Genomic DNA, 23,281 nt, shown 5'->3' on the forward strand with positions numbered 1-23,281 from the left:
CTGACAAGCTGAACTATCTGATTTTTATACCAATAAGAGATTAAGGGAGGATGGATTATTATCTGACACTAAAAAAACCTTTGTTCTATGAACACTGCCAGAATTAGCCAAGGAAGACAGCTTAAAACCTCAAAGTAGATTTAAAAGTCATTCTTCCTGTAATTCATCTGCAATCTACTCTATTAAATTCTTACATCAGTCCTCACTCCCCAGGGATATTTTACACATTTCTCTATGTGCTAAACTTTGATTTTTGTCTGTTTCCATGGTTTCCAATGCATCAAATTTACTTGCCAGACAATAAAAGCATAGCAAACAAGAAACCATGTATCTGTCAAACTTCAGTCTTTTGAGGCCTCCTGGGAAAAGTGTCTTTAACTACACCCTTGATCACAGTCATCACGACCTGATTTCTACTCTTTTGTGGGAGAAAAAGATTACTTCCATCATTGCTTTCAGTAGCTCAGTCAATACCCTATCCAGCTAGACAGTAACACTTCAATGAAACCAATGCCTACAGAATGTTGGCAAAAAAACATTTAATCAAGAACAATGCACAGAAAATGACTCATTTAGCTCTCCATCTTATAATGCTCCATGACTACAGATAAAGAGAAGATAGGGAAAGGTTTGAGTGAGAAAATATTAATGCCAGCAGCAGAAAATTAATCTGAGGCTCTAAAACACAGGAGGCCGTTTCTTAGTATGAAGAGACTCAAAGCATGCTAAGATGCTCTACAAAGACACTGCTTTTGCTTAATTACACATACAAAAATTTCTCCAGCCAGTGTTCCCAGAAAACAGCCTTCTGATATCACTGCAGAATTAACCGAATTAGCATTGAGGCAAAACTTGACATCAAAACAACTCTGCTTACTGCAGCTTGCTCAGAAGCGCTGCCCATGCACCAGGGTTAGGTATCACTGCACAACTGCTTCATCAGGGTTTGGTTATTAGCTGGGCCATTTGATGAGCAATAACTATACCCATTTGTCCTCTATCAGCCAAGATGCAAGTTTAAACAAGTGTTCAGATGACGTAAAAGAATTTAACCTTTAATCGTTCAAGTTCTGAATCAAGGGATAACAAGCATTAGTCCTTCATATCTCCTGGAAGATTTACTTTTCCACAACAGAAGGTTAACATTTACTTATTAGATTCCTTAAGCAAGCACTAGCCTTATCTGTTTTCAAAGATTGGCATCAATATATTTTTAATCTGTTTTAAACTGGAATGTTAAATACAACAGCCAGTCTCAAAAAGACAAAAATACCTAAGTTTCCACTAAGGAAAAAGCATGAAACAATGTAAAATATGAAGGGATGGGGAAGAGAAATCACATCAGAAAAATACTAATACTGGTCATTTGTGGTACATGTATAAAGCAGATGGCAGATGTTACAAATATCAGAAGCAACATAAATACAGAATAGATCAATGCTGACACATCTAAAACTGTATCCATCTTGAGATTAAACCTGTGCTGTGACAAGCACAGGATAAAAGAGAAGAAATGCAGTTACATTCCATTCCGAGTCTGCATTAGGTGAGCCGAACATGTGCAGTAATTTTCCAGTATCACACAAGTAATGTAAAAATACAATTTAGTCTTTAGGCATAAGACATTTAGAAGTAAATGCATTAGCATCAGCTTAGAAACCAAACCTATGGCTGCTCACTTCATACCCCCTTCTCAGGCAAGGTAACTGTGAAACATTCAGTTCCTTACACAATACATACCTACAGAGTTCTGTGGTTAAACTGGGTAAGCAATTTTTCTGTTCTGTTCATCCAAAGAAAAATAGGAAGTGGGGTTCTAAAGCTGCAAAAATTGGCAGGAAGACTGCAAAGCAAGCAAATTGCTTTGAATTCAAGAGCTTATAGAATAGATGCTATTACTCAAGTTATATTCTCAGTTTATAACTTCTATTTTTAACAGTATGAGAGCGCAAACAAAGAGCTCTAAAAGAGCCTGCCATCTTACACCTTCTTAATATTCATAATAAAAACTGAACTATTTGAGACAAAGATCACAAAAGAACAATTCAAAGTGTTTTTAAACTCCAAGAAGATATATTCTTGATATTAGCAGCTCAAAATCAGTTATTAGCTAATTAGTTATTAGTTCAAGAACAGCTACTCAATTTTGGCAGGCTCTGAACATTTGGAAGAGCCTTTGCTGTGAGTAAATGTGACCCAAACTCCAAGGAGCCTGACCATAACATTAAGTAACTTTCCTGTGCCCTGCAGAACTGGCTGCATGACTCACCAGCAGAGCAATCACAAGCACTCAGCACATGGCCTTCTGTAACGATATCCTTCACAGAAGGCTAACTTGTGCTGGCACATTTTAAGTCCAGTATAAAATATTGGCTTCTAAACAAAGTATTCAGATCCCAGGAAGAAGAGAAACATATAACATGAGGCAAGATCAGAAAGCTACATAAAGGAGACATTACAACCTTAAAATGTCTTTTTAAATTCTTATTTCCTAGAAAGATTGTGAAGAAATCAGATTAGATTCAAAAGACTAGATACAAATGGCTTCTTTAAAAAAAGAAAGAAAACAGAAAATCACTGAATGCCAGCTACTTTTACCCATTGAAATTCTATTATTCACCACCTTTGCAATGTGTTAACACTGTCTTGTTAATACATATACCTCAGCAAGGCGCATCTCCTCCATAACCAGCACAGTCTGCTTATGTCATGCATTGCAACTGGAGTCCTAATGCTGTGTTGTCTCCCTGCATACATTGGGATTGCATCTAGACCTTGGATCATACAATCATTTGGGTTGAAAGAGACCACAGGAGACCTTTAGTCAGAGCTCACAGCCAAGGCAGAAGCAACAATGAATTCATACAACATTGTCAGAGCTTTCTGCATCAGGGCCCTGAAAAGCCCCACAGACAGAGAATCCACTGCTTACCCTGGACATCCCATTCCAGAACTCAGCTGTCAGTATCATTTGTACCCCTGCCTCACGTTCAAATTTATTATCATTGTTTCTCATCATCCTGCTAGAAATCTCCAAAAAGCACCAGATTCTATCTTTTCAATAATCTCCTCAGTAGGTATTAGAAGACTATTACTTGGTCCTCGCAATGCCTTTTCTTCAGACTGAACAGGAACTGTTCTCTCTTGTTCCTCCTAGAGAATCATGTGCCCCGTACCTTTAGGCACTTAATGCATCCTTAATTGGTTCCATTTAGAAACATTAAACAGAGGCAGTTGCTTAAAATACCTTAACCACTTCAGACTGGGTCCTTCATTCTTCTGCGCTGAAGACAGATTTATCTTATTTTTATTATTATTATTTTTACTTGTGAGAAGCCACAAGTGCCAGTAAAAATGAGCAAGTCACACACATCTGTGTTAGGTGCCAGAAGGTTTAACTTCAGCAAGAGGTATAAGACATCATGCCCAGGGTCACAGTTAAGCAGTATTATGTAGAAGCTACCAATAAACTGTCTTTTGTACAGCTTTTTAGATGAAGTAGATGCAACACATGAGAATATTTGAATGCCTTGACAATCAATGTATGTGGGATACTAAGATTTTTAGTACCAAATGGGATAAACAGCTTCTCAGGAGCTTCCTCACACTTAAATAACAGGGCCAGTTACCTACTACCTGCAGGTGGAATTTAACTGTTAAGTAGCTGCTAAGTTTAAACATTTAAGTTTGTCCTTAAGCATATCAAAGCAGATGCCAAAATGCACATAAGGTGAAACTCAAAAGGTTAAGATAGCTTATAAATAACATTCTGACACTTTTACACAGGTGGGCAAAAGGCATTCTACAGGTCTGCAGTCAGTCTTCCCTTATCTTTACTGATAAGACACAGGAAGAACCCAACCTACGCAGAATCTTTGGTGTAGAGAGAACTTTGACAACAGGTGGATGTACTTTGGATGAAGTTATAATGAAAAAGGAAAGCTATTAATCACTACTGCCTCAAATTTCCATTATTCAAACCCACTCTAAAATGTATATATATTTTTGCTTTTTCCCTCCTGTATCAACATTAGTTTCCAATTAGTTGAAGGAAGAGACAGGAAAGAATACCTCGATTCCTTTCCAGTAGAGATTAACCCACCACAGCCCAATTCTTTACTCTTTTACTTTATAAGCAAGTCAAAACTACTCTAGAAGGACAACAGAAAGACAGGTACTTCTGGTTCCTGACAAACTTCAACCAGAAGCCTGGTAAAGCCCTCTTTCAACAAACAGCATTTAATTGTTTACATTGTATAAAAGAAACAAGTTCCTTCGGTTAGGGCAATGGAGAGAGGCATGCTTAATCAGCACAAATAGAACAAACCGAATTGCAGAGAAAATACTTCTTGAAATGTAAGAATACTACATAAATTCTATGAAGTGTCTTACATTGTTTATTACACTGTGTATCTTATCAAGTTGAGCTCCACTCCTACAAAGATTTATTTGAGTGGCAATTTTAGTCAGTGAGACAATTCGAAGTTAACAAAATCCAGTGCTAGCTCAAAGAAAGCTCTTAAACCAAGGACCATGTTGCACTAATTATATTGGTTGTGTTGCAGCATTTGGGTCTTAATCCTAACTCATGTCTTTGCTTAGGGAAGTATCAAACAGCTAACAGTGCAAATAAACCTAAATCAGAGCCCACACTTCTGAAGAGCAGGAGAAGATTCATACCAAAACAGACACCATCACACATGTAGAACAGAATAAAAAGAGCAACTGGAAGTGATGCACAAAACGTGGGTTTTTTATTGAAGAAAATAACATAATCAGACCACAGTTCAGAAAACACAGAGAACCCATGAACTTACTGTTTTGCAACTTTTGAACCTCAACTGCTAGCATCTTTCTGACAAATCAGAGCTCTAGGAAAGAAAATCCAGTTGTAACATTATTCCTCTCTTCATTGTATAAGTAATTTCTTAAGAACACTGTAAGCCTGCGTGTCATCTTTTAATTGATTTTAAAGTCTACCTGCAATTCAACCAGATGGATTCCTTTAAGAGAACAGAAATGGCAAGCGGAAATGGCAAGACAGCCACATGATGCTGCTCTACTTTCCTTCAAGAAAGGCTACACATCAACCACAGCTGAAAGAACTACAGCCATGCATTCAGCAAGTAAAGCATAGCAATTTGTAAATTAAACCATGCTAAAATGACCACTACACTGATTCTTCAGAGCATACCCGTGCAAACCTTCAACAGATTATCCATCACATTTTGACTAACGTCTTCAAATACTAAAAAAAAAAAGCCAAAAGTGACTCTGCTGGTCACATAGCAAGTATATTGGAGGAAGGCACTGTCTTGAGGTAGTAAAAACCTACCACAAGTCACCACAGAACATCCTCTAAAAACAACAAAAAAAGTAATCGGAACCCTCGGTATAACCAAATTGCAAGAGCAATCCACACATACTACTACTGAAGTCAAGAAAATAAAGCTTAACAATATGAGCACATCTTTGCATTATGGCTCACATTAACATGAGAACAGGCAATGATATAGCTAGGAAAAAGCAGGTGTATGGCTAAAAACTTGTTTTTTCTATGAAAACAGCGGATTGACCAGATTATCATCACTAAATATAAATCAGAAGCTATCTAATGAAACATTTATCCTAAAAGTAATGATCTTTAAAAAGATAACCTGACAGCTTCCAAGATTATTTTTGAATGAATCAAATATTTACATTGTCTTGGCTTTCCATCAACATGGGCTTGTCACTGACTTCACTATGACAAGTACCTGTTTAACAACTTTCAAAAATCTTATCACTTCAAAAGGCAACTGTTCAGTCAACATAGTATAGAGACTGCACAGCAAGATTAACAGTGAACAGTTTTGTTTTCTCATATATTTCAGCAACAGTAACTCTGAGTCCCAGGCAAGCCCTCTAAGGAAGCTACAGGGGTACTAGGTACAGGGTCAATGCTAACTGATGGCCCCCCAGTAACACTCCAGCTGTTACAGAGCTACCAAACAGTAAACTGACAAGATACAAGTACAAACATAACTTTAAAACAAACCATATTTCCATATTATTGATGCTTATAAACATAGCTACAGAATTCTATTTGACAAGCAAATAACACAGGAAAAAAAAAAAATCAATGTATTTTAAAAATTAGGTTCCTAATCAAATCTAGCACCACAACCTACTAGGAAGTTCAGCATCTTAGTTTCAACATTACCCAGAAAGAATGAAAATGTTGGAAATATGCATGAAGAAGCCAGAACACCTGCTCCAAGAGCTGTACAAAGCGGCTTGCAGAACTTACGAGCGTTCAGTTGGCTGAACTGCTCTTAAACAGTGCTGAGACAAAATTCACAGAAACAAAAGACAAAATTAACTGAATAGGAGAACTGAAAATACACCAAAAACTTCCACTTTTTATGGCTATTTTCAAATATCTATTTGAAAAACCTAAGGACTCAGTTCATAATGCTGATGTATGAGGCACAGTAATTTCACTGTAAAGATTCAAAATCCTAAAACCATTCAGCGTAGAGTATTTCTGGGTATTTCCTTAAAGGAAAATGCTTTTGCATTAAAAATACATACAGCACATCAGATGGCTTCTGCCTATTAAAATTTGACAAGTGTCTTAGGATTGACTTCCAAGTAAACTTTCCCTTGCACATTCAGAGCAATAGCTACAATTTCCAAGTAATTTCCAAGTAATCTGGTAATTTCAATTCAATTTTGAAAAATGTTTTTACATTGCTTAACAAAACACACACTGCCACAATTTTATTTTGTCAAATGGAAACTCCTATTATTCTGTGATTTAGGCATTAAAACATGAATGAAAGGATTAAAATAATAAAACCTCGTTATTTAGACCAATAAACACTGCATTCAAGTCATGCATCATTCCAGGAGTATGGCCCTTTACAGAATTCTGCATGCAGAAAAGGATTGCATTTTAAGGCTATTACCTAGCCTATTACTTAAACATGAGCCAGAAGAAAAAGTGACAAAGATGGAAATTCCAACTTGGAGGCAAGAAAGGATCATGATAATCACCCAGATTAGTTTCTGGAATGCCACAAACCACAGAACTCCAGACAGCAGTGTAATTTTATGGTCACATCAACTTGTCCTGCCCCTTGCGTTCATGCTGTAGCAATCCTTCAGCTAAGCATAAAACCCTTAACTAGAAATTTCAAGCAACGAACTCATTACACATTGACAGCTATTTACTCTTTTTATTAGAAGCGTGTTGCTTGTCAAAAAAGTAGTCCAGACTAAAATTATGCATGAAAAGTAAGGAAGATGGAGTACAAGGTCCTAAAAGGAAAATGAATCCCAGGCAACAATGCTGAGATGCTAGAGACACTGTACTAGAGAAATCCAAATTGCTTTATTAAAGAAGTTGTACAACCCAAGAGCCCAGCAAAACCAGATGTCCTCTCACAAATACATAATTTAACAACTTGCTGTAAGAGCTCTGACCCTTCTGTATGAAGCAGTGAATACTTCCCAGTCACAGTAAAAACTTACTCCCAATACAACAGTACACTACCAGTGTGACCACCCAGTTGGAATAGAAAGTTATTTTTTTTCTTCTAATAACTTCAATATTAGATTCAAATGAAAGCCTTATTCGCTGAAAAGCTATTTTCTGCATCCTTCACTATGAGATCTCAATTTCACACCATGTTCTTTGTGTGAAATTATAATGCAATAACAGTTACTCTTAAGCTTTTGCATTTGTCTTCTTGCTACCCAAGAAAATAAGTGCCTGTGCTTAACAATAAACATAACAGGATGGAAGCAGAGGCACTTCAGGCCTTCAGAATCCCTACAAAGAATTAATCCATAAATTATGTCCCCCACAGTGAAATATCAAAGTTTTACCTTGACCATAGCTACATACAACATGAGAGCAGTTATGCATCATCTTGAGAAATACCAGATGAAAGAAAATGGATTTCTTCTAATGTAACCCCACTGCATAAACACAGTACGCAACACAAGACTTTATACTGACTGCATCTTGAGGTCTTGGTTATTCCAAGACCCTACTACTGGCATCTTGCTCCTTGGTACCACTCATTCATTGTCTCCCACACAACTGTTTCTAAGTCTCCTATACTGAGCCCAATAAACTCTTGCATGACACCTGCAGTCTCTCTTCATACCTCCTTTTATGAAGCCTGGGTACTTCAAACTTCTTCCCACTGTCCTTGTTAAGTCAGTCAGGGACACCTTCTAATTATTTTAGATGATCAACTCTGTTACTCCAAATTTAGTAGGAAAGGTCTTTGAAAAGGACCAGAGATACAAACTACAATTTCACCAAGCTGAAAGGATGTAAGACTATTAAACATACATCAAACCCCACATATGCATTGGGCATAACAATTACAGAAGAGCGAACTGGTCTGGCCACCAAGTAAAAAAAGGAATTTAGTTAAGGAATGTTCACCTAAATCTTTTCATGACTTCTTTCACTGCTTTCTAGATGCCATGTGGCTCTAACAATTTTTGTATAAAGCTTGTTGTAACACTGTCACAAACAGTGCTTTTGCTAGTGCTGGGAAGGCTCCAAAGCCTCTTTCAAGATAGAAGAAACAGGACACTTTTACAAAATGTAAGCTTAAAGCTGCAAAAACATGACAAAAGATTTGTGACTTCTGCAGCCTTCTGCATATCAGTACTGAGTACTGTTACAAATGCAAGAGAAAGGCGTCAGTTTTCAGTTAGCACCATCTCCATTACGTTGATTTACTACTCACAGCACAGATAAACACCACCTCACAGACATATCCCAAAATGCTGAATTAGGGCTTCACAATGTGATAAAACATCCATAGACAGTAGGGCATCCACACAGAATATCACGGTTTCCTTTACCTCCAAAATAACAGCATGATATGTACCATCAGACTAAAAACTTCAGGATGAAAATGAGTCTTATTTAGTTTCAGAGGAATTGATTCTGCAACATTCTTCCACTCATGATCTTCATTCTTCCCTCTACATATATAATAGCTCTGCCATCATCCTCCCCCATATTTTGTCTTAACCCTCTTCCCTTTTATTCCCTAGATTCACATAAAATGTCAAACTAATTACTTTCCTTCTAAAACTACCTCCTTCCTGTTACTTCTCGCAAAAACATTGCTAGTTCTTGACTCCTAGCCTCCCTGACAGTTATTGTTCTGAATTATAAACTCAATTCTCCAGTTTTCCTAAAATACAGTCAAAAACTACTTTCCCCCCACAACAACTCACTTTTATCCTCATTCTGAAAGAAACTGAAATTCCTCATCATCCTCATCTTCCAGGCTGCGTGAGCTCTGCCCCTGCCTCACATAGTTTTATTTCTCCAGCATTTGCCTGATGACAGCCTGCATTTCGCTAAATCCTTTTTCCTTAGGGGTGACCTGAAAAGGAGAAAAAACACCAGAGTTTTTTGCTTCCTTGTGCTTAAAGCTTTACAGGTGTTATCAGCAGAAGACTGACTCCTTGTGGGTCCCCACCTTCTGAAATACCAGGCTATCACACCTACTAAATAACAGGTTATTTATTTTGATGTTTATAGGGGCAGGTCTTAAGGGCTTCCTGGATTACTCAACGCTGTACATCAAGAACCTTAAGCCCTCAGCACAACATGGTGAAAGTGCTACATAAGCAAATGAAGCCATAAAGAGAAAATAAGCCTAAGAAGAGTAAACATCCTTCCTCCCCTAACCTTAAGTCACAGTAGTTTACAGGTTGTACCTTTTAACTGCGCTCCAAAAGGCGACTATAAGCTTTCTCCAGAGACCATAAAGACAGCAGACAACACGAGGCCAGAGCAATCTGAGCTCACCTCTTGATGCTTTCCTCCACGAGCACATCGACGCTTCCCCTACCCCCGCAGGAACTGGGCAGCCTTCCCCAGACTCCCAACGACCTTCCCAGGGCCCCTTCCAGCCCTGCCCTCCTCCTCCAGCCCGAAAGCCTCCAGAGCTGCCCTCGCAAACCTCCGCAGCCCTCCTGAGCCCTACCGATAACGACACCAGGCCGGCGCCCGCCACATTTCGCACTGATTTACGCCACAGCTTGCCCGACTCCGGGTCCTCCCCAACAGCAAAGAGCCCTGCCCCTTGCACCGGCCCCCACAATCCAAGCCCGTCCCATGGGTCCCTCAGCCGCCCTCCCCGTACCTGTCCATGGTCTGCTGCAGGGCCAGGCCCGGCTGCTCCGACATGGCCGCCCCGGGCCCCGCGGCCCGAAAACGGCGGCCCCGAGGGAGCCGCGCGTGCGGCGACGAGAACGGGGAGAAGGGAGCGAGGAGCCGGAGCCGCCCTCCCGCCGCACACCGACCTGGGCGGGCCGCGCGCTCAGGGGGCCGGGGCCGCGCAGCCTGGCGCTGAGGGGAGGCGGCGGCGCCGACGCCTCTGTGAGGTAAAGGCCGGGCGCAGCCGCAACGCCCTCCACCGCCGCGCCTGCGCCCTAAGCTGCAGGCACGGCTCCGGAGGCTTGCCGGGAAGTGTAGTCCTGCCGCTGCCTGCCTGCGGCCGTTTAAAGGTCCGGCGGGGCGCGCCCCCTGCCCGCCGCCCGCCCCATGCCGCTCCTCGCTGCCGTCGCCTAGTGGCTGCCCGGCACCGCGCGCGGGGCAGGTACGGGCCGTGGGGCCGCTCTCGCGTACAGGCGTGTGTGTGTGTGGGGCATAGGTCGGCACCAGCCGCGCGCCCTCTGTAACGGCCCGGCCCCGTGAGGGCAGCGGGAAGGGGCTCCCGCCCTCCTCGTCCTCGCGCAGCGACCGTTACTCTCCTCAGCGGCTGACGGGTGGGGAGCGGCGCAGCCCCGCCGCCTCCTCCTCACCTCACAGCCGTGGGCAGGGCGAGGCCGCCCCCGCACCCCCCGGGGAAGGAAGCTCCCGCCGCTCCCCGCCGCAGGTGCAAGGTGCGGGCGGCTCCGGCCCGGCCCTGGGGTGCGAGGGCTAGGTGGGGCCGGTGGCCGCGGGGCTGCCGGCGGTGGCCGCGCTGCCGACCGGGGACAATCCTGAGGTGCTTCTTAGAAGTCCGTCGTCACAGAGACAGTTAGAGCATTCCGCGTTCTTAGGAAGGTCTGTCAGTAACGGGCTTTGGGCTTTCCTTTTCAGTTTGATGTGTGTTTATATGTTTATATATATGTATCCACATATATATTAAATATTTAGCTCTTGGAGTGATATCTGCTACATATAACCAGTCCCTGAACCTTGTGAAAATGACAAGGTGGTTTGTTACACCACAGTTGCTGGACATGGCATTGACTGGCTGCACACCTGCTCTGTGCTGAGAGGAGCAAGAACGGCCTGGTGGCTGTGTGCAGCTCGGTGGGCCGGGCAGAGTGGGGTTCTTCGGCCCTGCTGCCTTTGTGAGGGGAAAACCAGCCTGGCTGGGAGAGTCTTAGGTGAGAGAAAAGTGTTGTAAAAGTGTGCATTAAAAAGTGAAGTATTGCACTGTCGTCAGATTATAGAATAATACAAACGTAGAGGTTGGTTACACAATTGGTCCCTCAGCTCAGAATGCATTAGACCTGGTTTTATGTACGTTCTTCTGTTTTCACTCTTTGTGCTTGACCTTATTTTTCCCAGATCTTATTTTCCATTTATCCTTTAATAACTGGACTTGGACTTGTAAGCTGTATTATAAGTATAGAGTAGGGAGGGTGCTGTTTATTTTCTAATTGTTAGTCATATCATAAACAGGATTGCTAAAGAAGCTATGTTGATGTAAATACTACTTATAGGAAGAAGGCAGCATACTGACATCCTGTCCCAGAAAATGTGTTTAGTACCTAGTCTCGGGACAGTAAAATTCAATTTCGCTTGCTCTGCTGAGAAGTCTTGGGTGTACAGTGGTCTGAATAAACCATATGGGCATGGCTTCCTGGAAGAGAACCTAATAAACACTTTCCCAATTATAGCCGTTTGTGAAATAGAAGAGCAATATTAGATATTGGAGTTCCCAATTCCTAATCTTTGTTTGGAATAAGTCAATTGTCTACTGGCCAAAGCACTAACCAGATAGACCAGCCAAATGCTTAGGTTTTACATATTGATTCTTAAACGTTAGAAATCAAAGTAGGGATGCTGGCTTTATTCGTAGGGCTTTGTGATTTGTGCAATTTCTGTGTTTCTGTTTTGGGGTGGAGACAACATGCTAGCTGCCTGCCATTTAGGATAAAGCTATGAGATCACAATCAGCAGTAATGACTGTGAGCGATAGTTACCTGAAGAAATGAAACCAGAATCTAGAATAACCTGGCTACCATGCGAGGCTGAAGACAAAACATGCTGCCTTGCTTTACCTCTGTTGGGTAGGGAGGGTTGAGGAGACTGATCAAATCTTGAATATCAAGTCAAATAGTAAACACTTGGTAGGTTTGTATGTTATATTTCTTTTCAAATGTGAAATTCAAAAATATAATGGCAGACTTTATAACATCCTATAAATAGCTTAAAAGTCCCGAAACCCAGAAAGTGCTTTGTGCCTTTTCATTTTTCAAGAGTTAATTGGACAGCTTGGGGTATGTGTTCTCAGTTTGTCTTCTCAGAATCAAAGTATGATATTAAAATACATACGTAACCAACTGTTTCTAAATTTGAGAGAACTCTCCTTATTCCCTGAGAGCAAGAGTTGTCATTCCATCCTCATTTCTTCCCCCTAGCAAGACCGGATATGCAGCTGCTCTATTCAAGTGCTTTCTTTATTCGGCCCAACAATCTGCTCCTTCAGTTCACTCTCCCTCATCTCCTTTTTCTCCTCCTTTTCTCTCCATTTTTATTTTTTGTGCTTCCTTCTTTGCATTGGCAATTTCCACTATAGATCTCAGGTTGTCTCACAGATATTTCATTTGTTAAATCATTGTTTCCCATATCATCCCTTAATAGATTCCTCTTTGTTCATTCCTTCTGTCTCTGTGATGCCCGTTGCACTGTCTCACACGGTCCTCTCTTACCTTCACCTCAGCATTTGGGCCTGGAGAGAACTCCCCTGGGAAGCCTCCCTGTTGCCAGTGCAAAGTGAAGGACAGTGACAGCTACTGCCTGGGATCCGACTGATGCGGGCTGGAGGTGGCAGCCATTTTGAATTAAATAAAACTGCACGGTTGAAGGCAAATGCAGAACTAAATGAAAACCACTCAAAATAACGTGAACAATTTAAGGCTTACATTTGGCTATCAGATTTATTCCCAAAGGTCATCTCTTAAAATACTAAATTGTTTGATAATAAACTTACACAAATTTAAGCTTAATAAAGAAACTGATAATGTAAGAAGTATACAAAGGTATATTTAAATATTTACGTAACTGTTTCAGCAAGGCCTGAAAAAGGGTCTGAATAATGAAGTAGCAGTTCTTTAATACAGTTCTTATGATGTGACAACATTAAAACTGTTGGAAGTATTCACTGTTTTCAACAAAGTTAAGTAACTTGGCAATATGAAAGTATTTATTCTCTTTTGGCAATACTGCCTTTTAACTGCTATGATGGCAGTATATAAAATTAAGTGACAAGACCAGTTAGCCATTCTATATGTACTTGATTCCATCTTTAAAAAGATGAGAAGCCCTCAGTTAAGTTCAAATGAAACAAATGTTACCTGAGAAAAATATTTCTACAATAAAACTCAGTTTTTCAGTAACAATACTTCATTTTAACCTTTAAGCTAGTTGGACTATTCACTTTCTGACAGAAAGATTAGCATGGGTTGTTAGCTGTAGTAGGCTTAAATTACATTTCAATGAATTTTGTAAAATAAAAATATACTCAATACAATGTTAATCGAGTTAGCTAGGCTTATTGGGCATTTCTTACAATTGTTTCTTTGGAGCTGGCCCAGGTCGAGTAATTCAGATATCAGATTGAATGAAGCTCTTGTGTTCTGATAGAGCTGTTATTATCTTTTAATTTCCAATTATGAAAGAGTTGGCTGGTAGAAATAAAAAGTGTTTTTCTTCTAGTGGATAATGGATCAAAAGCTGCCTTTACAACTTGGCTCTCTTTGGTTGTGGAGTGTTTCTCTGTTTGTGAATATCATAATGAGCACTCTCCTTATCTTAATAATTGATCTACAAAGTGAAGCTGTCTCCTGGGAAGAACTGACAGCAAGGGCGTGGTCCTTCCACACGGATCCTCAAAACATCTGAAAGCAATAACCCTAAAGAAGGGACATAAGGAAGGTGTGTAGAACAACCAGAGTAAGCCCTATACTCACTGCAATATATATATATATATATATTTTTTTTTTTAAAAAAAAAAAGACATTTTGAGCTGCTGTAAAAAAGCAGTCCTGGCCCTTGATGATTCAGAGTAGGACAAACAGGTTAGAGCAAGCGTTCTGAAACTCTTAATTATAGCATTGATTTAAGGCAGGCAAACCACATGGTCCAACATAAACAGACAGTAGAAAGCAAATACAAAGGTGTTTTAACAACCCATTTTCAGCTACCCTAATTTATCTTTCTCAGCTTTAGTCATCTCTCTTTCACCCATAAAGCCATGCATATTTCATATTTTGAAAAATCAGCCTGCAACTTCAGAAAACACTGATGTTTTTATGCTTTGATTTCAACTGTGATTTTCATAAAAGCATTAGCATTTTCCAGAATGATCAGGATTATAATTATCCAGAACAAAAATCCAGAATAATTCATGGATCAATACAAGACAGTACAAGTGCCTGTAAACTAAATTCTGAAAATGTTATCTGACCTATGTTAATAATCAAAATCTGAATCCCTTATGAGATAAATTCCTTTCAGGCTGTGTATTGAAGTGAAGGTTGGAGATATGTGGGCAGTGGAAGGGAGGCAGTTGAAATGAGGAGCTGCAGCGTACAGCGTAGATGCAATGTTAAATAGTAAAATTTTCACCTTCCCATTTTTTATGATTTTTTAAAGAATTTTCAGAGTTGTAACAGTAACTGAGTAGTGTAAAAAATGGTAATTTGGGAATTGGAGGCTATTCATAGACTACAAGTTTTTGCTTATGTGCTGATTTTGATTTAAGTTTTCATATTTGCCCTGTTTGTGTTTGTGACAGAATATTTTTAGAAATGGCTTTAGGACAAGCGGTTACTTAATAATTTCTTCAAAGCAACGTGACACAATCTCCTTTGTAATAGCTGTAATCTTTCTCTAGTTGCTATGAGCTCACAATTAATTTCTTGCAGTAAAAGTTCAGAGTTTAGGAGAAAGTTTGGAAATACTGGAAGCGCTCCTTTGGCCAGCGATTGTTGCTCAGCCCAGGCAGCCATAAGCTCTGGGGTTACAAAGCGGTGCACTGGGCGCTGCCGAGCCGCCCTCTGGGAGGCCAGTGCTCCCAGCCCAGCCGAGACTGCAAAGCCCAGAATGCCGTGGCAGAGCATGCGCTGAAAGCTTCCAGTTGTCAAAGTGCTCTTGCCAGAGTGGCCGAGTGTTTGTCATATACCAAACCCGAGAGAAGAAAATAAATATACTGACATTTTGTTGAGCTTTAAGTAGAGAAAATCCTAAAGGTAACTGTTCCTTAAGAATTTCTGCATTGCCTGCATGGGTAACTGCATGCAAATGGAGCTGGTATTGCTGTGGGGATATAGATTTCCTGTACTGGATTGTAAATTTGCACAAATACTTACACCAGCAAATAATCAAGAGGTACTGCAAATTAGTCCAGCGTTAGGCATTGGTGGCCTGCATTTCAGTCGTTTATCAGCCAGTGTTTTTCCATTCAGACTGCCTTCACTGCTAAAGGTAGGTCTTGACCTTGACGAGAGAGTTGAATTGTGCAGCGATTTTACCTTTAAGGAGTAATATGAAAATGAACATGGATTGCAGCCCGTAGGATAAAGTTCAAAAACAAATAGCTAAGTCAAGGTACATATTGGAAGCCACTGCTGTGCTAGCCACTATAGATAACTCAGTGACTAACTGATTTAAATATACTTTATTGACGACAGAATTTTAGCATTTCAGCTGCTATATTTTTCACTCTATATTTTTATACTGATGGCTCAGAACCAGGGGAGGGATAAATACTATCTTTTGATCTCTCTGATGTAGAATCATCTGCAATTTTATGCAGCCCTAGGAGTAGTGGTGATTTTGCCATAAATGCAGCTAATGGAAAGCTACCCAGGGCTTGGTATATTATGGTTTACTGCAGCATTGCTTTAAAATGCCTCTCAGGGTTTTCTGCACCCCCATCGGCAGCAGCAGAGCTGCCTGTTACCAATGCAATAGTTTCCTCTGTTCTTAGGAACTTGCCTTAATGTTGAATCACAATGTAGCCTTCCTGGACCCTGGCTGGTTTCATACTGAACAGGGAAATAATAGGGAGCAAGTGAAGTAACTTAGCTGATAGCAGAAACCTGTCCTTACCTTCATTTTAACTAAAAAGGGTGTGAATGGCTTAGGAGAGATTTAAAAACGAAAAATGTTAAAGGTGCACACGGACCAGCTGAAAACTGTCACTGACTTCACTCTGCCACCTTTCTTAACCAGTGAATTTATTTGGCTGAACTTTCCTTTGTTACATGAAAACAGTCCTGGAAAGAAGGTGGTCTTAGGGATGCAGACCTCACCATCAGCTCAATACAAGTGCAATTAGGTATTCAGTGGTGACCATCTCTGACACAGTTTCTCAATTAAAGTAAGCAGGTTTGGCTCATTAAAATACTTTTGATATGTATAATAATCTTCTCAGTTGACTAAAAGTCTAAGAAATGTGGAGGTTCCTGTTCTAGTTTCATGCAGTTGCTGTTGACTGATGTATGTATAGGCATTATTATCATGGTTTGAAATATTAATCAAAGTATGTTACCAGATCTGCTTCAGATGAAGCAGCTTTTTTAGCAGATATGAGGCTCAGTCACGCTACGTGCATTTGGTTCTTAACATTTCAACTTACATCCACGTTTGGCAAATAAATTGCTTGGCTAGTCTTTGTCTTGCGCACTTAAACATGGCTTTTAGAGGGTGGCACGTCTCCACTGAAAACCCTTCGGTGCGCCCCATTTTTCTTTCTCACCGTGAAAGCACCAGAAGAATAATTCTCTAACAACACCTCCCTGCCTGCTCCTCTTGGCCTTGCTCTTCCCTGCCAGCAACCCCGGCCGGCTTCCATCGAGGGGCGGCCGAAAGCCGGGGACCCCCGGGAAGGAGCCGCGGTCCCCGCACCCTGCGCCCCTGCCCAGGCCAAGTGCTGAAAGCCCGGCTGGTAGGTGCGGAAAATAGGCAGCCGGCTCCTTTAAAGGTGCCCTGCTAGAGAAGGGGGTGGAGAAGAGCGAAGCCTGGTGTCTCTTTAACCTTGCTGAAGGACGCAGCAGTATTTATTGACGTATGCAAATAGCCAGGGGGAGGAGGTGGAGGAGGAGGAGGGTGCTTGGAAAAACAGGAACCAGAATCAGTTTCTCATTGCAGGGTGAGAGCTCTGAGTTCCGGTGTAAGAGAAAAGAGACGTGGCGAAATTGCTGTATATCTCTGCCCTATAAGCACATCTCTCATTTAGACTGAAGGGAAACAAGGCATCAAAAAGGGTGAAGCATCTTTAAAAAATATTTTAAAGGCAATCTAGCACGATCAAAGCTTACATGTTCCTAAATGGGGGAGGGGGAAGATTACGGGTTTGCCTTGCAACTTGCTGTAGCGTAGCACTAGCAATAGGACGAGATTTTTGGCCGGCAATTGATTTAAACAGCCTGCTTTGTGGTGTGAATGACAATGTTAATAATCTGTCTTTGTGGTTTTTTCCCCTACTGTTTCAGCTGCGCAAACCATGCAGGATGATTTACTGATGGACAAAAGCAAAGCCCAGCCCCAGCAGCAGCGGCAGCAGCAGCAGCAAGATCCAAACTCAGCAGAAGCCCCCTCTACGCCCATCTCGTCGGAGACGCCCAAGCCAGAAGACAACAGTTCAGTGACTAGTATCGGCACATCAGCTCCTTCCCAAAATAGCAAGGAGAAGATGCAGATGGAGTCTCCCATTTTGCCTGGCTTGAGCTTTCACCAGCCTCAACAAGAACCTGCAGCCGGCACCTCCTTGTCTCCCTCCTTCGGCAGCACCTGGTCTACGGGGACCACAAACACGGTGGATGATAGCTTTTTCCAGGGGATTACTCCAGTCAATGGGACAATGCTTTTCCAGAATTTTCCACACCATGTCAACCCTGTATTTGGTGGCACTTTCTCGCCTCAGATTGGCCTAGCTCAGACTCAACACCACCAACATCAGCAGCAGCAGCAGCAAGCCCAACAGCAGCAGCAGCAACAGCAGCGTAGGTCACCTGTGAGCCCTAATCAGGCACCTTTTGCCCAGAGAAATGCTGCTTACAGTCATCAGCCCATCATGACCAGCAAACCGTCTTCCTCCTCTGCCTCCTCATCTTCCTCCTCCAGCTGGAATAACCATCAAAATGCAGCTTGGAGTACACCTTCCAACCCTTGGGGTGGGCTGCAGGCTGGTAGGGACCCTCGAAGGGCAGTTGGAGTGGGGGTCGGCGTGGGAGTGGGGGTCGGCGTACCCTCCCCCCTCAATCCCATTTCACCCCTTAAAAAGCCGTTCTCCAGCAATGTCATTGCCCCTCCGAAGTTCCCACGGGCTGCACCCTTAACCCCCAAATCCTGGATGGAAGACAATGCGTTCAGGACGGACAATGGCAACAATCTGTTGCCTTTTCAGGTAAATGACTACATGTACCTTCTATGTGGTGACAGCTATCACACGCTGTATTTATTGCAGGGGAATATTTCACTTTATTGTTCTACCTGAGAGGCATCTCCATAATTTGTATCTGCACCAAATTGTCACCTCATATGAAAAAAGAGGGGTTGATCCTAGGGAGTGCATACACAAAGATTCCAAATTCTGGCTCAGTGTTAGGTCTTATTGTTCTTGTAATCTGTTCTTAAATGAGACTGTTGTTTTTTTTTCTTTTTCTTTTTTTTTTTGTTTCATCAGAAAGGCAGTAACTAGCCTTTCTACGTGAAAAGCAGGTTTGGCAGACTATGTTCTATCGATGCTCTTTGTATAATAATTATTTTTTATATTCACCCATATGTGAGAAGCAGATGTTAAAATAGCTTGCTTCAATTTCCTAACTGGCAAGTAAATTTTAACTGAAGGTGCTATTTGACCTGAAATCCAGTTAATTATTTTATCATAACTGAAATAATTAATTGTCTTTATGTTGGGGAGTTTAACAGGGGTGTCTGTTCACATAAAGTATACATATGAAAGGCTGTATATGTCTGACATGTACAGCCGTGCTGTTATATTCACGGTGGATGCTTTGAATACATCTAGAAGCAGCGTGGGTGTGTATGGAAAGAGTGGCGTATCTGTCCTTTCCAGTAAGGAAATGCCTAATACAATTGACGTGTTTTAGAAATGGCAGGGAGGTATTGTGTAAAATAAACCATTTTATGCTGTTCAAAATATTTGCAGAGAAAAGAGACAATAGGACACGACCTTCAGAGCCATATTGCAATGGAGTCTATTTACTAGCTACATAGCTCTGAAATATTTAAAGCTGCAGTGCCCTTCGCTGTTTTTTTTTAATCTATGACGACAAGGCAGATCAATTGCAGCTGAAACTGGGCCACATAGAAAATTTGCAATTTTAATGCAGAACAAAATCTGTCATGGTGCAAAATCCATTTTAAGTTGAAAAAAGCAGAGCATGTACTTGCAGCTATATCTATACAAGGTGAAGTGAATCTCAAATTTCTGCTAGGCTAGCTGTTTTTCGTCTCAGACATCAAAATTTTCTGGTTTGGATTACAGTGAAATCATTCAAATATGCTATCTCTTTAGGTAATAGCTTTCTCAGTAAACTAGAAACTCAAACATTTTTAACTTGGCAGTTCTGTAAGAATGACATCTAGCTCGACACTTAGTATTAGAAACAAAATAAATAAATAAAACAAGATGCCCCCCCACTTTAAGAGATTGTTGAAGTAAGATATATGCATTCCTGTGCACTTTCCAGTCCCATTCAAAGAGGGCATCTTACAGTCAGCCCTGAAATTTCATTTTGCTGCTTCATTCTATTTAAAGGGAGAGTTGCTAATTTTTTATTGGTTACACTAAATGAAGGCGGAGTGGCTTCTGTTAAACTGCTGGGCAATGTCTGTAGCACTGAAGTCTGGAGAAAGGTTATACTTCAGATGCAATATGCCTAGTGAAGCTATTATGTTGCACAGAACGCCCTAGCATAAAAGCTGGTGAATCTATCTCCCAGTCCTTGTTTTAGGAGTGGGAAATGTTTCAATTTACAAGTATTCTTTCATTTGTCTCCCTGTAAGGTGTTACAAATTCTGGTAAATTTGATTTAATAGGAAAAAAAACATCAGTAAATTGTCTAATTTCTGTGGTTTGCTCAGTAAAACATCTTTTTACAACGTTACATACAACACTATGTATTTACAACACATGCATACAACATTATATATTATTGTGACTAGAAATTGTCACAAATTAAACTGTCTGGTATTTAGTCATCAGTGGGAAGAAAAAAGTCGATAAATACTTTAAAGAAACGTTCCTTTGATTTTAACTAAGGTTCTGAAAAGGTAATGTATTAGTCAATGTGTGAACTTGGAAACTTCTTTTTCTCTCTCTGAATATAATTTGGTATTTTTCTTTTCAACTGAAAGCAAATACTTAGACTACTATCAGCACCAGCTCAAATAACAGTCTGATTTCAGAGACTCAGAAAACTTGTAATCTTTTTTTCCTAGTAGTTTTTTTTTTTTTTTTTTTTTATGAGAATTACTGAATTTTGCGTACAAGGTTGTGATCTGGATTAATGTTGATTGCTTGTATACTTAACAATTTGCCAAAGAAACCTTGAAACTGTTCTAATAAGAGGCAACTGTTCCATGTACTGTTTACTGCGTTGATAAAATGAAATTCATAAGAGTGTAATATTTGCTGCCTGGATTGTTGTTGCATTTGTTTGTTTGTTTGTTTTTCCATAGAAATTGGGCAATATGTTGACTAAGTTCTGCTTGTCAGCACTATCAAGTAATTCTGGCAGGTTTATCCATGTACATCTGCCACCCTTCATAACTGAAGTTTTTTTTTTTTTTTTTTTTTTTTCTTCAGAAATACCTTTCAGTGAACTTGCATCACAAGTAAACATGTTAATGCACATTAGCAAGTTCTTTGTAGTAACTCATTCTTTTCTCTTACCTTGAGATTATAAGACCTTTTAAATGTTTTGGTTTATATTTATTTTGTTATGAAGATTTGGAGTTCTAGTTCTAGGAAAAAAAAAAAAGGAGGAAAATCTTAAAGGAATATGTGTATAAGGCAATGCTAAGTGTCTTCATTCCTGAATTTAATAAATAGATGAATGCACCTTATACTCATGGCAGCTGCCTTACTGGTTTTGACATTCTTGTGCTGAATTATATGAGAACACTTAAAGTATCAGTTGGTAGAAATACTGTTGGCATCTGAATTGTGATCAGTGCTGAGAGGCAACTGAGCGTGCTTTGAAGGGGACTGCTTTCATATGTTCATGGAGGAAAATTGATTGCACTGCATTTAAAAAAAAAAAAAAAGGCAAACAACAACAAAAAAACACCTGAAGATCCAAAACTGATAGTTGCAATGGAAAGCAAAAGAAGCAGTTGGTATGGAATGGAGTGTACTGCAGCAAGTAAGGGTCGGAGATGAGATCGCAGGAATAGATGTGGAACGAGGCCAGATAGAAAATACAGAAATGCAGCCAATCTGTTCTGAGTATTCTTCAGCTTATGGGTGGTTCAGGCCAAGTTCCTGTGCTGTGATTGTCATGTGACAGGCAGTAGTGTTGTGCCATTATGCCAGGTTATCCTCCTCTCTGGCATTTGAGGTTGACATTAACTGATTGTCCCTGGGACCAGGGCCACGGTTCAGTTCCTTTTTTACAGCAGAGCAGTGGGGCTTGAAGAGAGCTATTGTCACCTCATGCATCTGAGCTGCTCCTAGGACTCTTGTCCTTCAGTTCTCACAGGTGAATGGTATATTTCTTTTGGCTTTTGTCCATACGAATATATTGTGACGTAGCTTCTGGGGTTAGGAGGATTGATAGCGCTTCAAATAGATCCTCGGAAGTGTGGATAATAAATTTTCTTTACTGTGGAGAAGATAGAGAAGGAATTAAATGCTAGTTGTTAATTACAAAAGTCAACCATATGGAAGTTTAAAAATATCGCTGTAAGAAATAAGTGAAAGATTTGCCAGAAGCTGTGCAAAGTTGTCAGGTATGCTGCTTTTCAAGTAATGTTCTTCAGAAACAATAAAAAACGCACAAATGCAAGCTGCAGATTTAAAAGCTGCATAGCACTTTGGTGCTCTGAAGATTCTGGCATACATCAAGTCAGGCTTGACAGCTTTATTGATAGATACTTCTCTAACAACAACAAAAGGTGGTATTTATTGTGGATAAAATAGTTTTAATACGCCTTCTTTTGCAGAGCCTGTTAATTGCCCAGAGATCAAAGATAACCGGGCTGCAAAAGTTTTGTTGTTATTGTTGTTTTCCATTGGCTTCAATAGGAATTAGTCTGGATCCAGATATAATTTCTAAACTGAGCTTATAATTTTATGTACCTTATAAAAATAATATTCCAAACATGCAGCCAGTTTGTAAACATATGGATATATGCAGAAATAAGTGCTTATATGTATGTATATTTAGAAATGTAGATACACTAGTAATACATTAGCAGGCACAAGTACTTCATCATGTGTAGTACTAAACACATTGTAGCTGCTTACTGAGTGAAATGACAAGCAAGGGAATGGCTGCTGTAATGTTTATAAATATAGCGTGATTTTCAGCTGATGATTAACAGACAGCTCCTTAAGAAGATATTTTCTTTGAACACTTGCAATTCTTCAGGCCTGTGATATTAGCTCATACCTAGCTTTATCCACTCCAGTGCAAATTTATATTCATAAGAAATCATGTATGCACACACCTAGATATGTGCACATGCAGTAGAATAATACACAAAATAATTGTCCTCACATCTTAGGGAAAAATATTAAAATAGATTGTTAGCTTCAATTTTGTAACATTATTTATGAGTAAAGGAGTTTTTCAGGCTAAAACACTCTGTATCCTGGTGACTGTATTTTTAAAGATATTGTTTATGTCTAGATATTCTTTTCACCAAAAATCATATTATGCAGTAAGTCTATCATAAGTTTATTTTTTGAAACACTATTTCTCTGCTCTGAATTGGACATTTAGGGTGCTGTCAGTGTGGTAGGTAACTGTACATAATACCTAGTTGTGGAAATAAGTCTGC

General features: G+C 40.3%; 2 protein-coding genes across 12 annotated transcripts in view; one reads left to right on the forward strand and one right to left on the reverse strand.

Annotated features, from left to right (window-relative positions):
• MARCHF5 (membrane associated ring-CH-type finger 5) overlaps window positions 1-10,433 on the reverse strand; it is a 29,732-nt gene extending 19,299 nt beyond the window's left edge. Inside the window, exon 1 of the mRNA XM_035329540.1 lies at window positions 10,170-10,433. Coding sequence (XP_035185431.1) covers window positions 10,170-10,213 — 44 coding nt within the window. The 5' untranslated portion in view covers window positions 10,214-10,433. The remainder of the gene's footprint in view (window positions 1-10,169) is intronic.
• A 60-nt stretch (window positions 10,434-10,493) lies between these two features.
• CPEB3 (cytoplasmic polyadenylation element binding protein 3) overlaps window positions 10,494-23,281 on the forward strand; it is a 93,598-nt gene continuing 80,810 nt past the window's right edge. For 4 of the 11 annotated variants that reach the window (XM_035329527.1, XM_035329528.1, XM_035329532.1 and 1 more), the window contains exons 1-2: window positions 17,273-17,399; window positions 17,743-18,656. In XM_035329527.1, coding sequence (XP_035185418.1) covers window positions 17,318-17,399; window positions 17,743-18,656 — 996 coding nt within the window. In that variant the 5' untranslated portion in view covers window positions 17,273-17,317. The other 7 variants (XM_035329538.1, XM_035329531.1, XM_035329539.1 and 4 more) reach the window with 5 other exon arrangements.

Source organism: Oxyura jamaicensis, chromosome 6 (assembly GCF_011077185.1).
Source record: "Oxyura jamaicensis isolate SHBP4307 breed ruddy duck chromosome 6, BPBGC_Ojam_1.0, whole genome shotgun sequence".
In the NCBI taxonomy this organism is placed as follows: Eukaryota; Metazoa; Chordata; class Aves; order Anseriformes; family Anatidae; genus Oxyura; species Oxyura jamaicensis.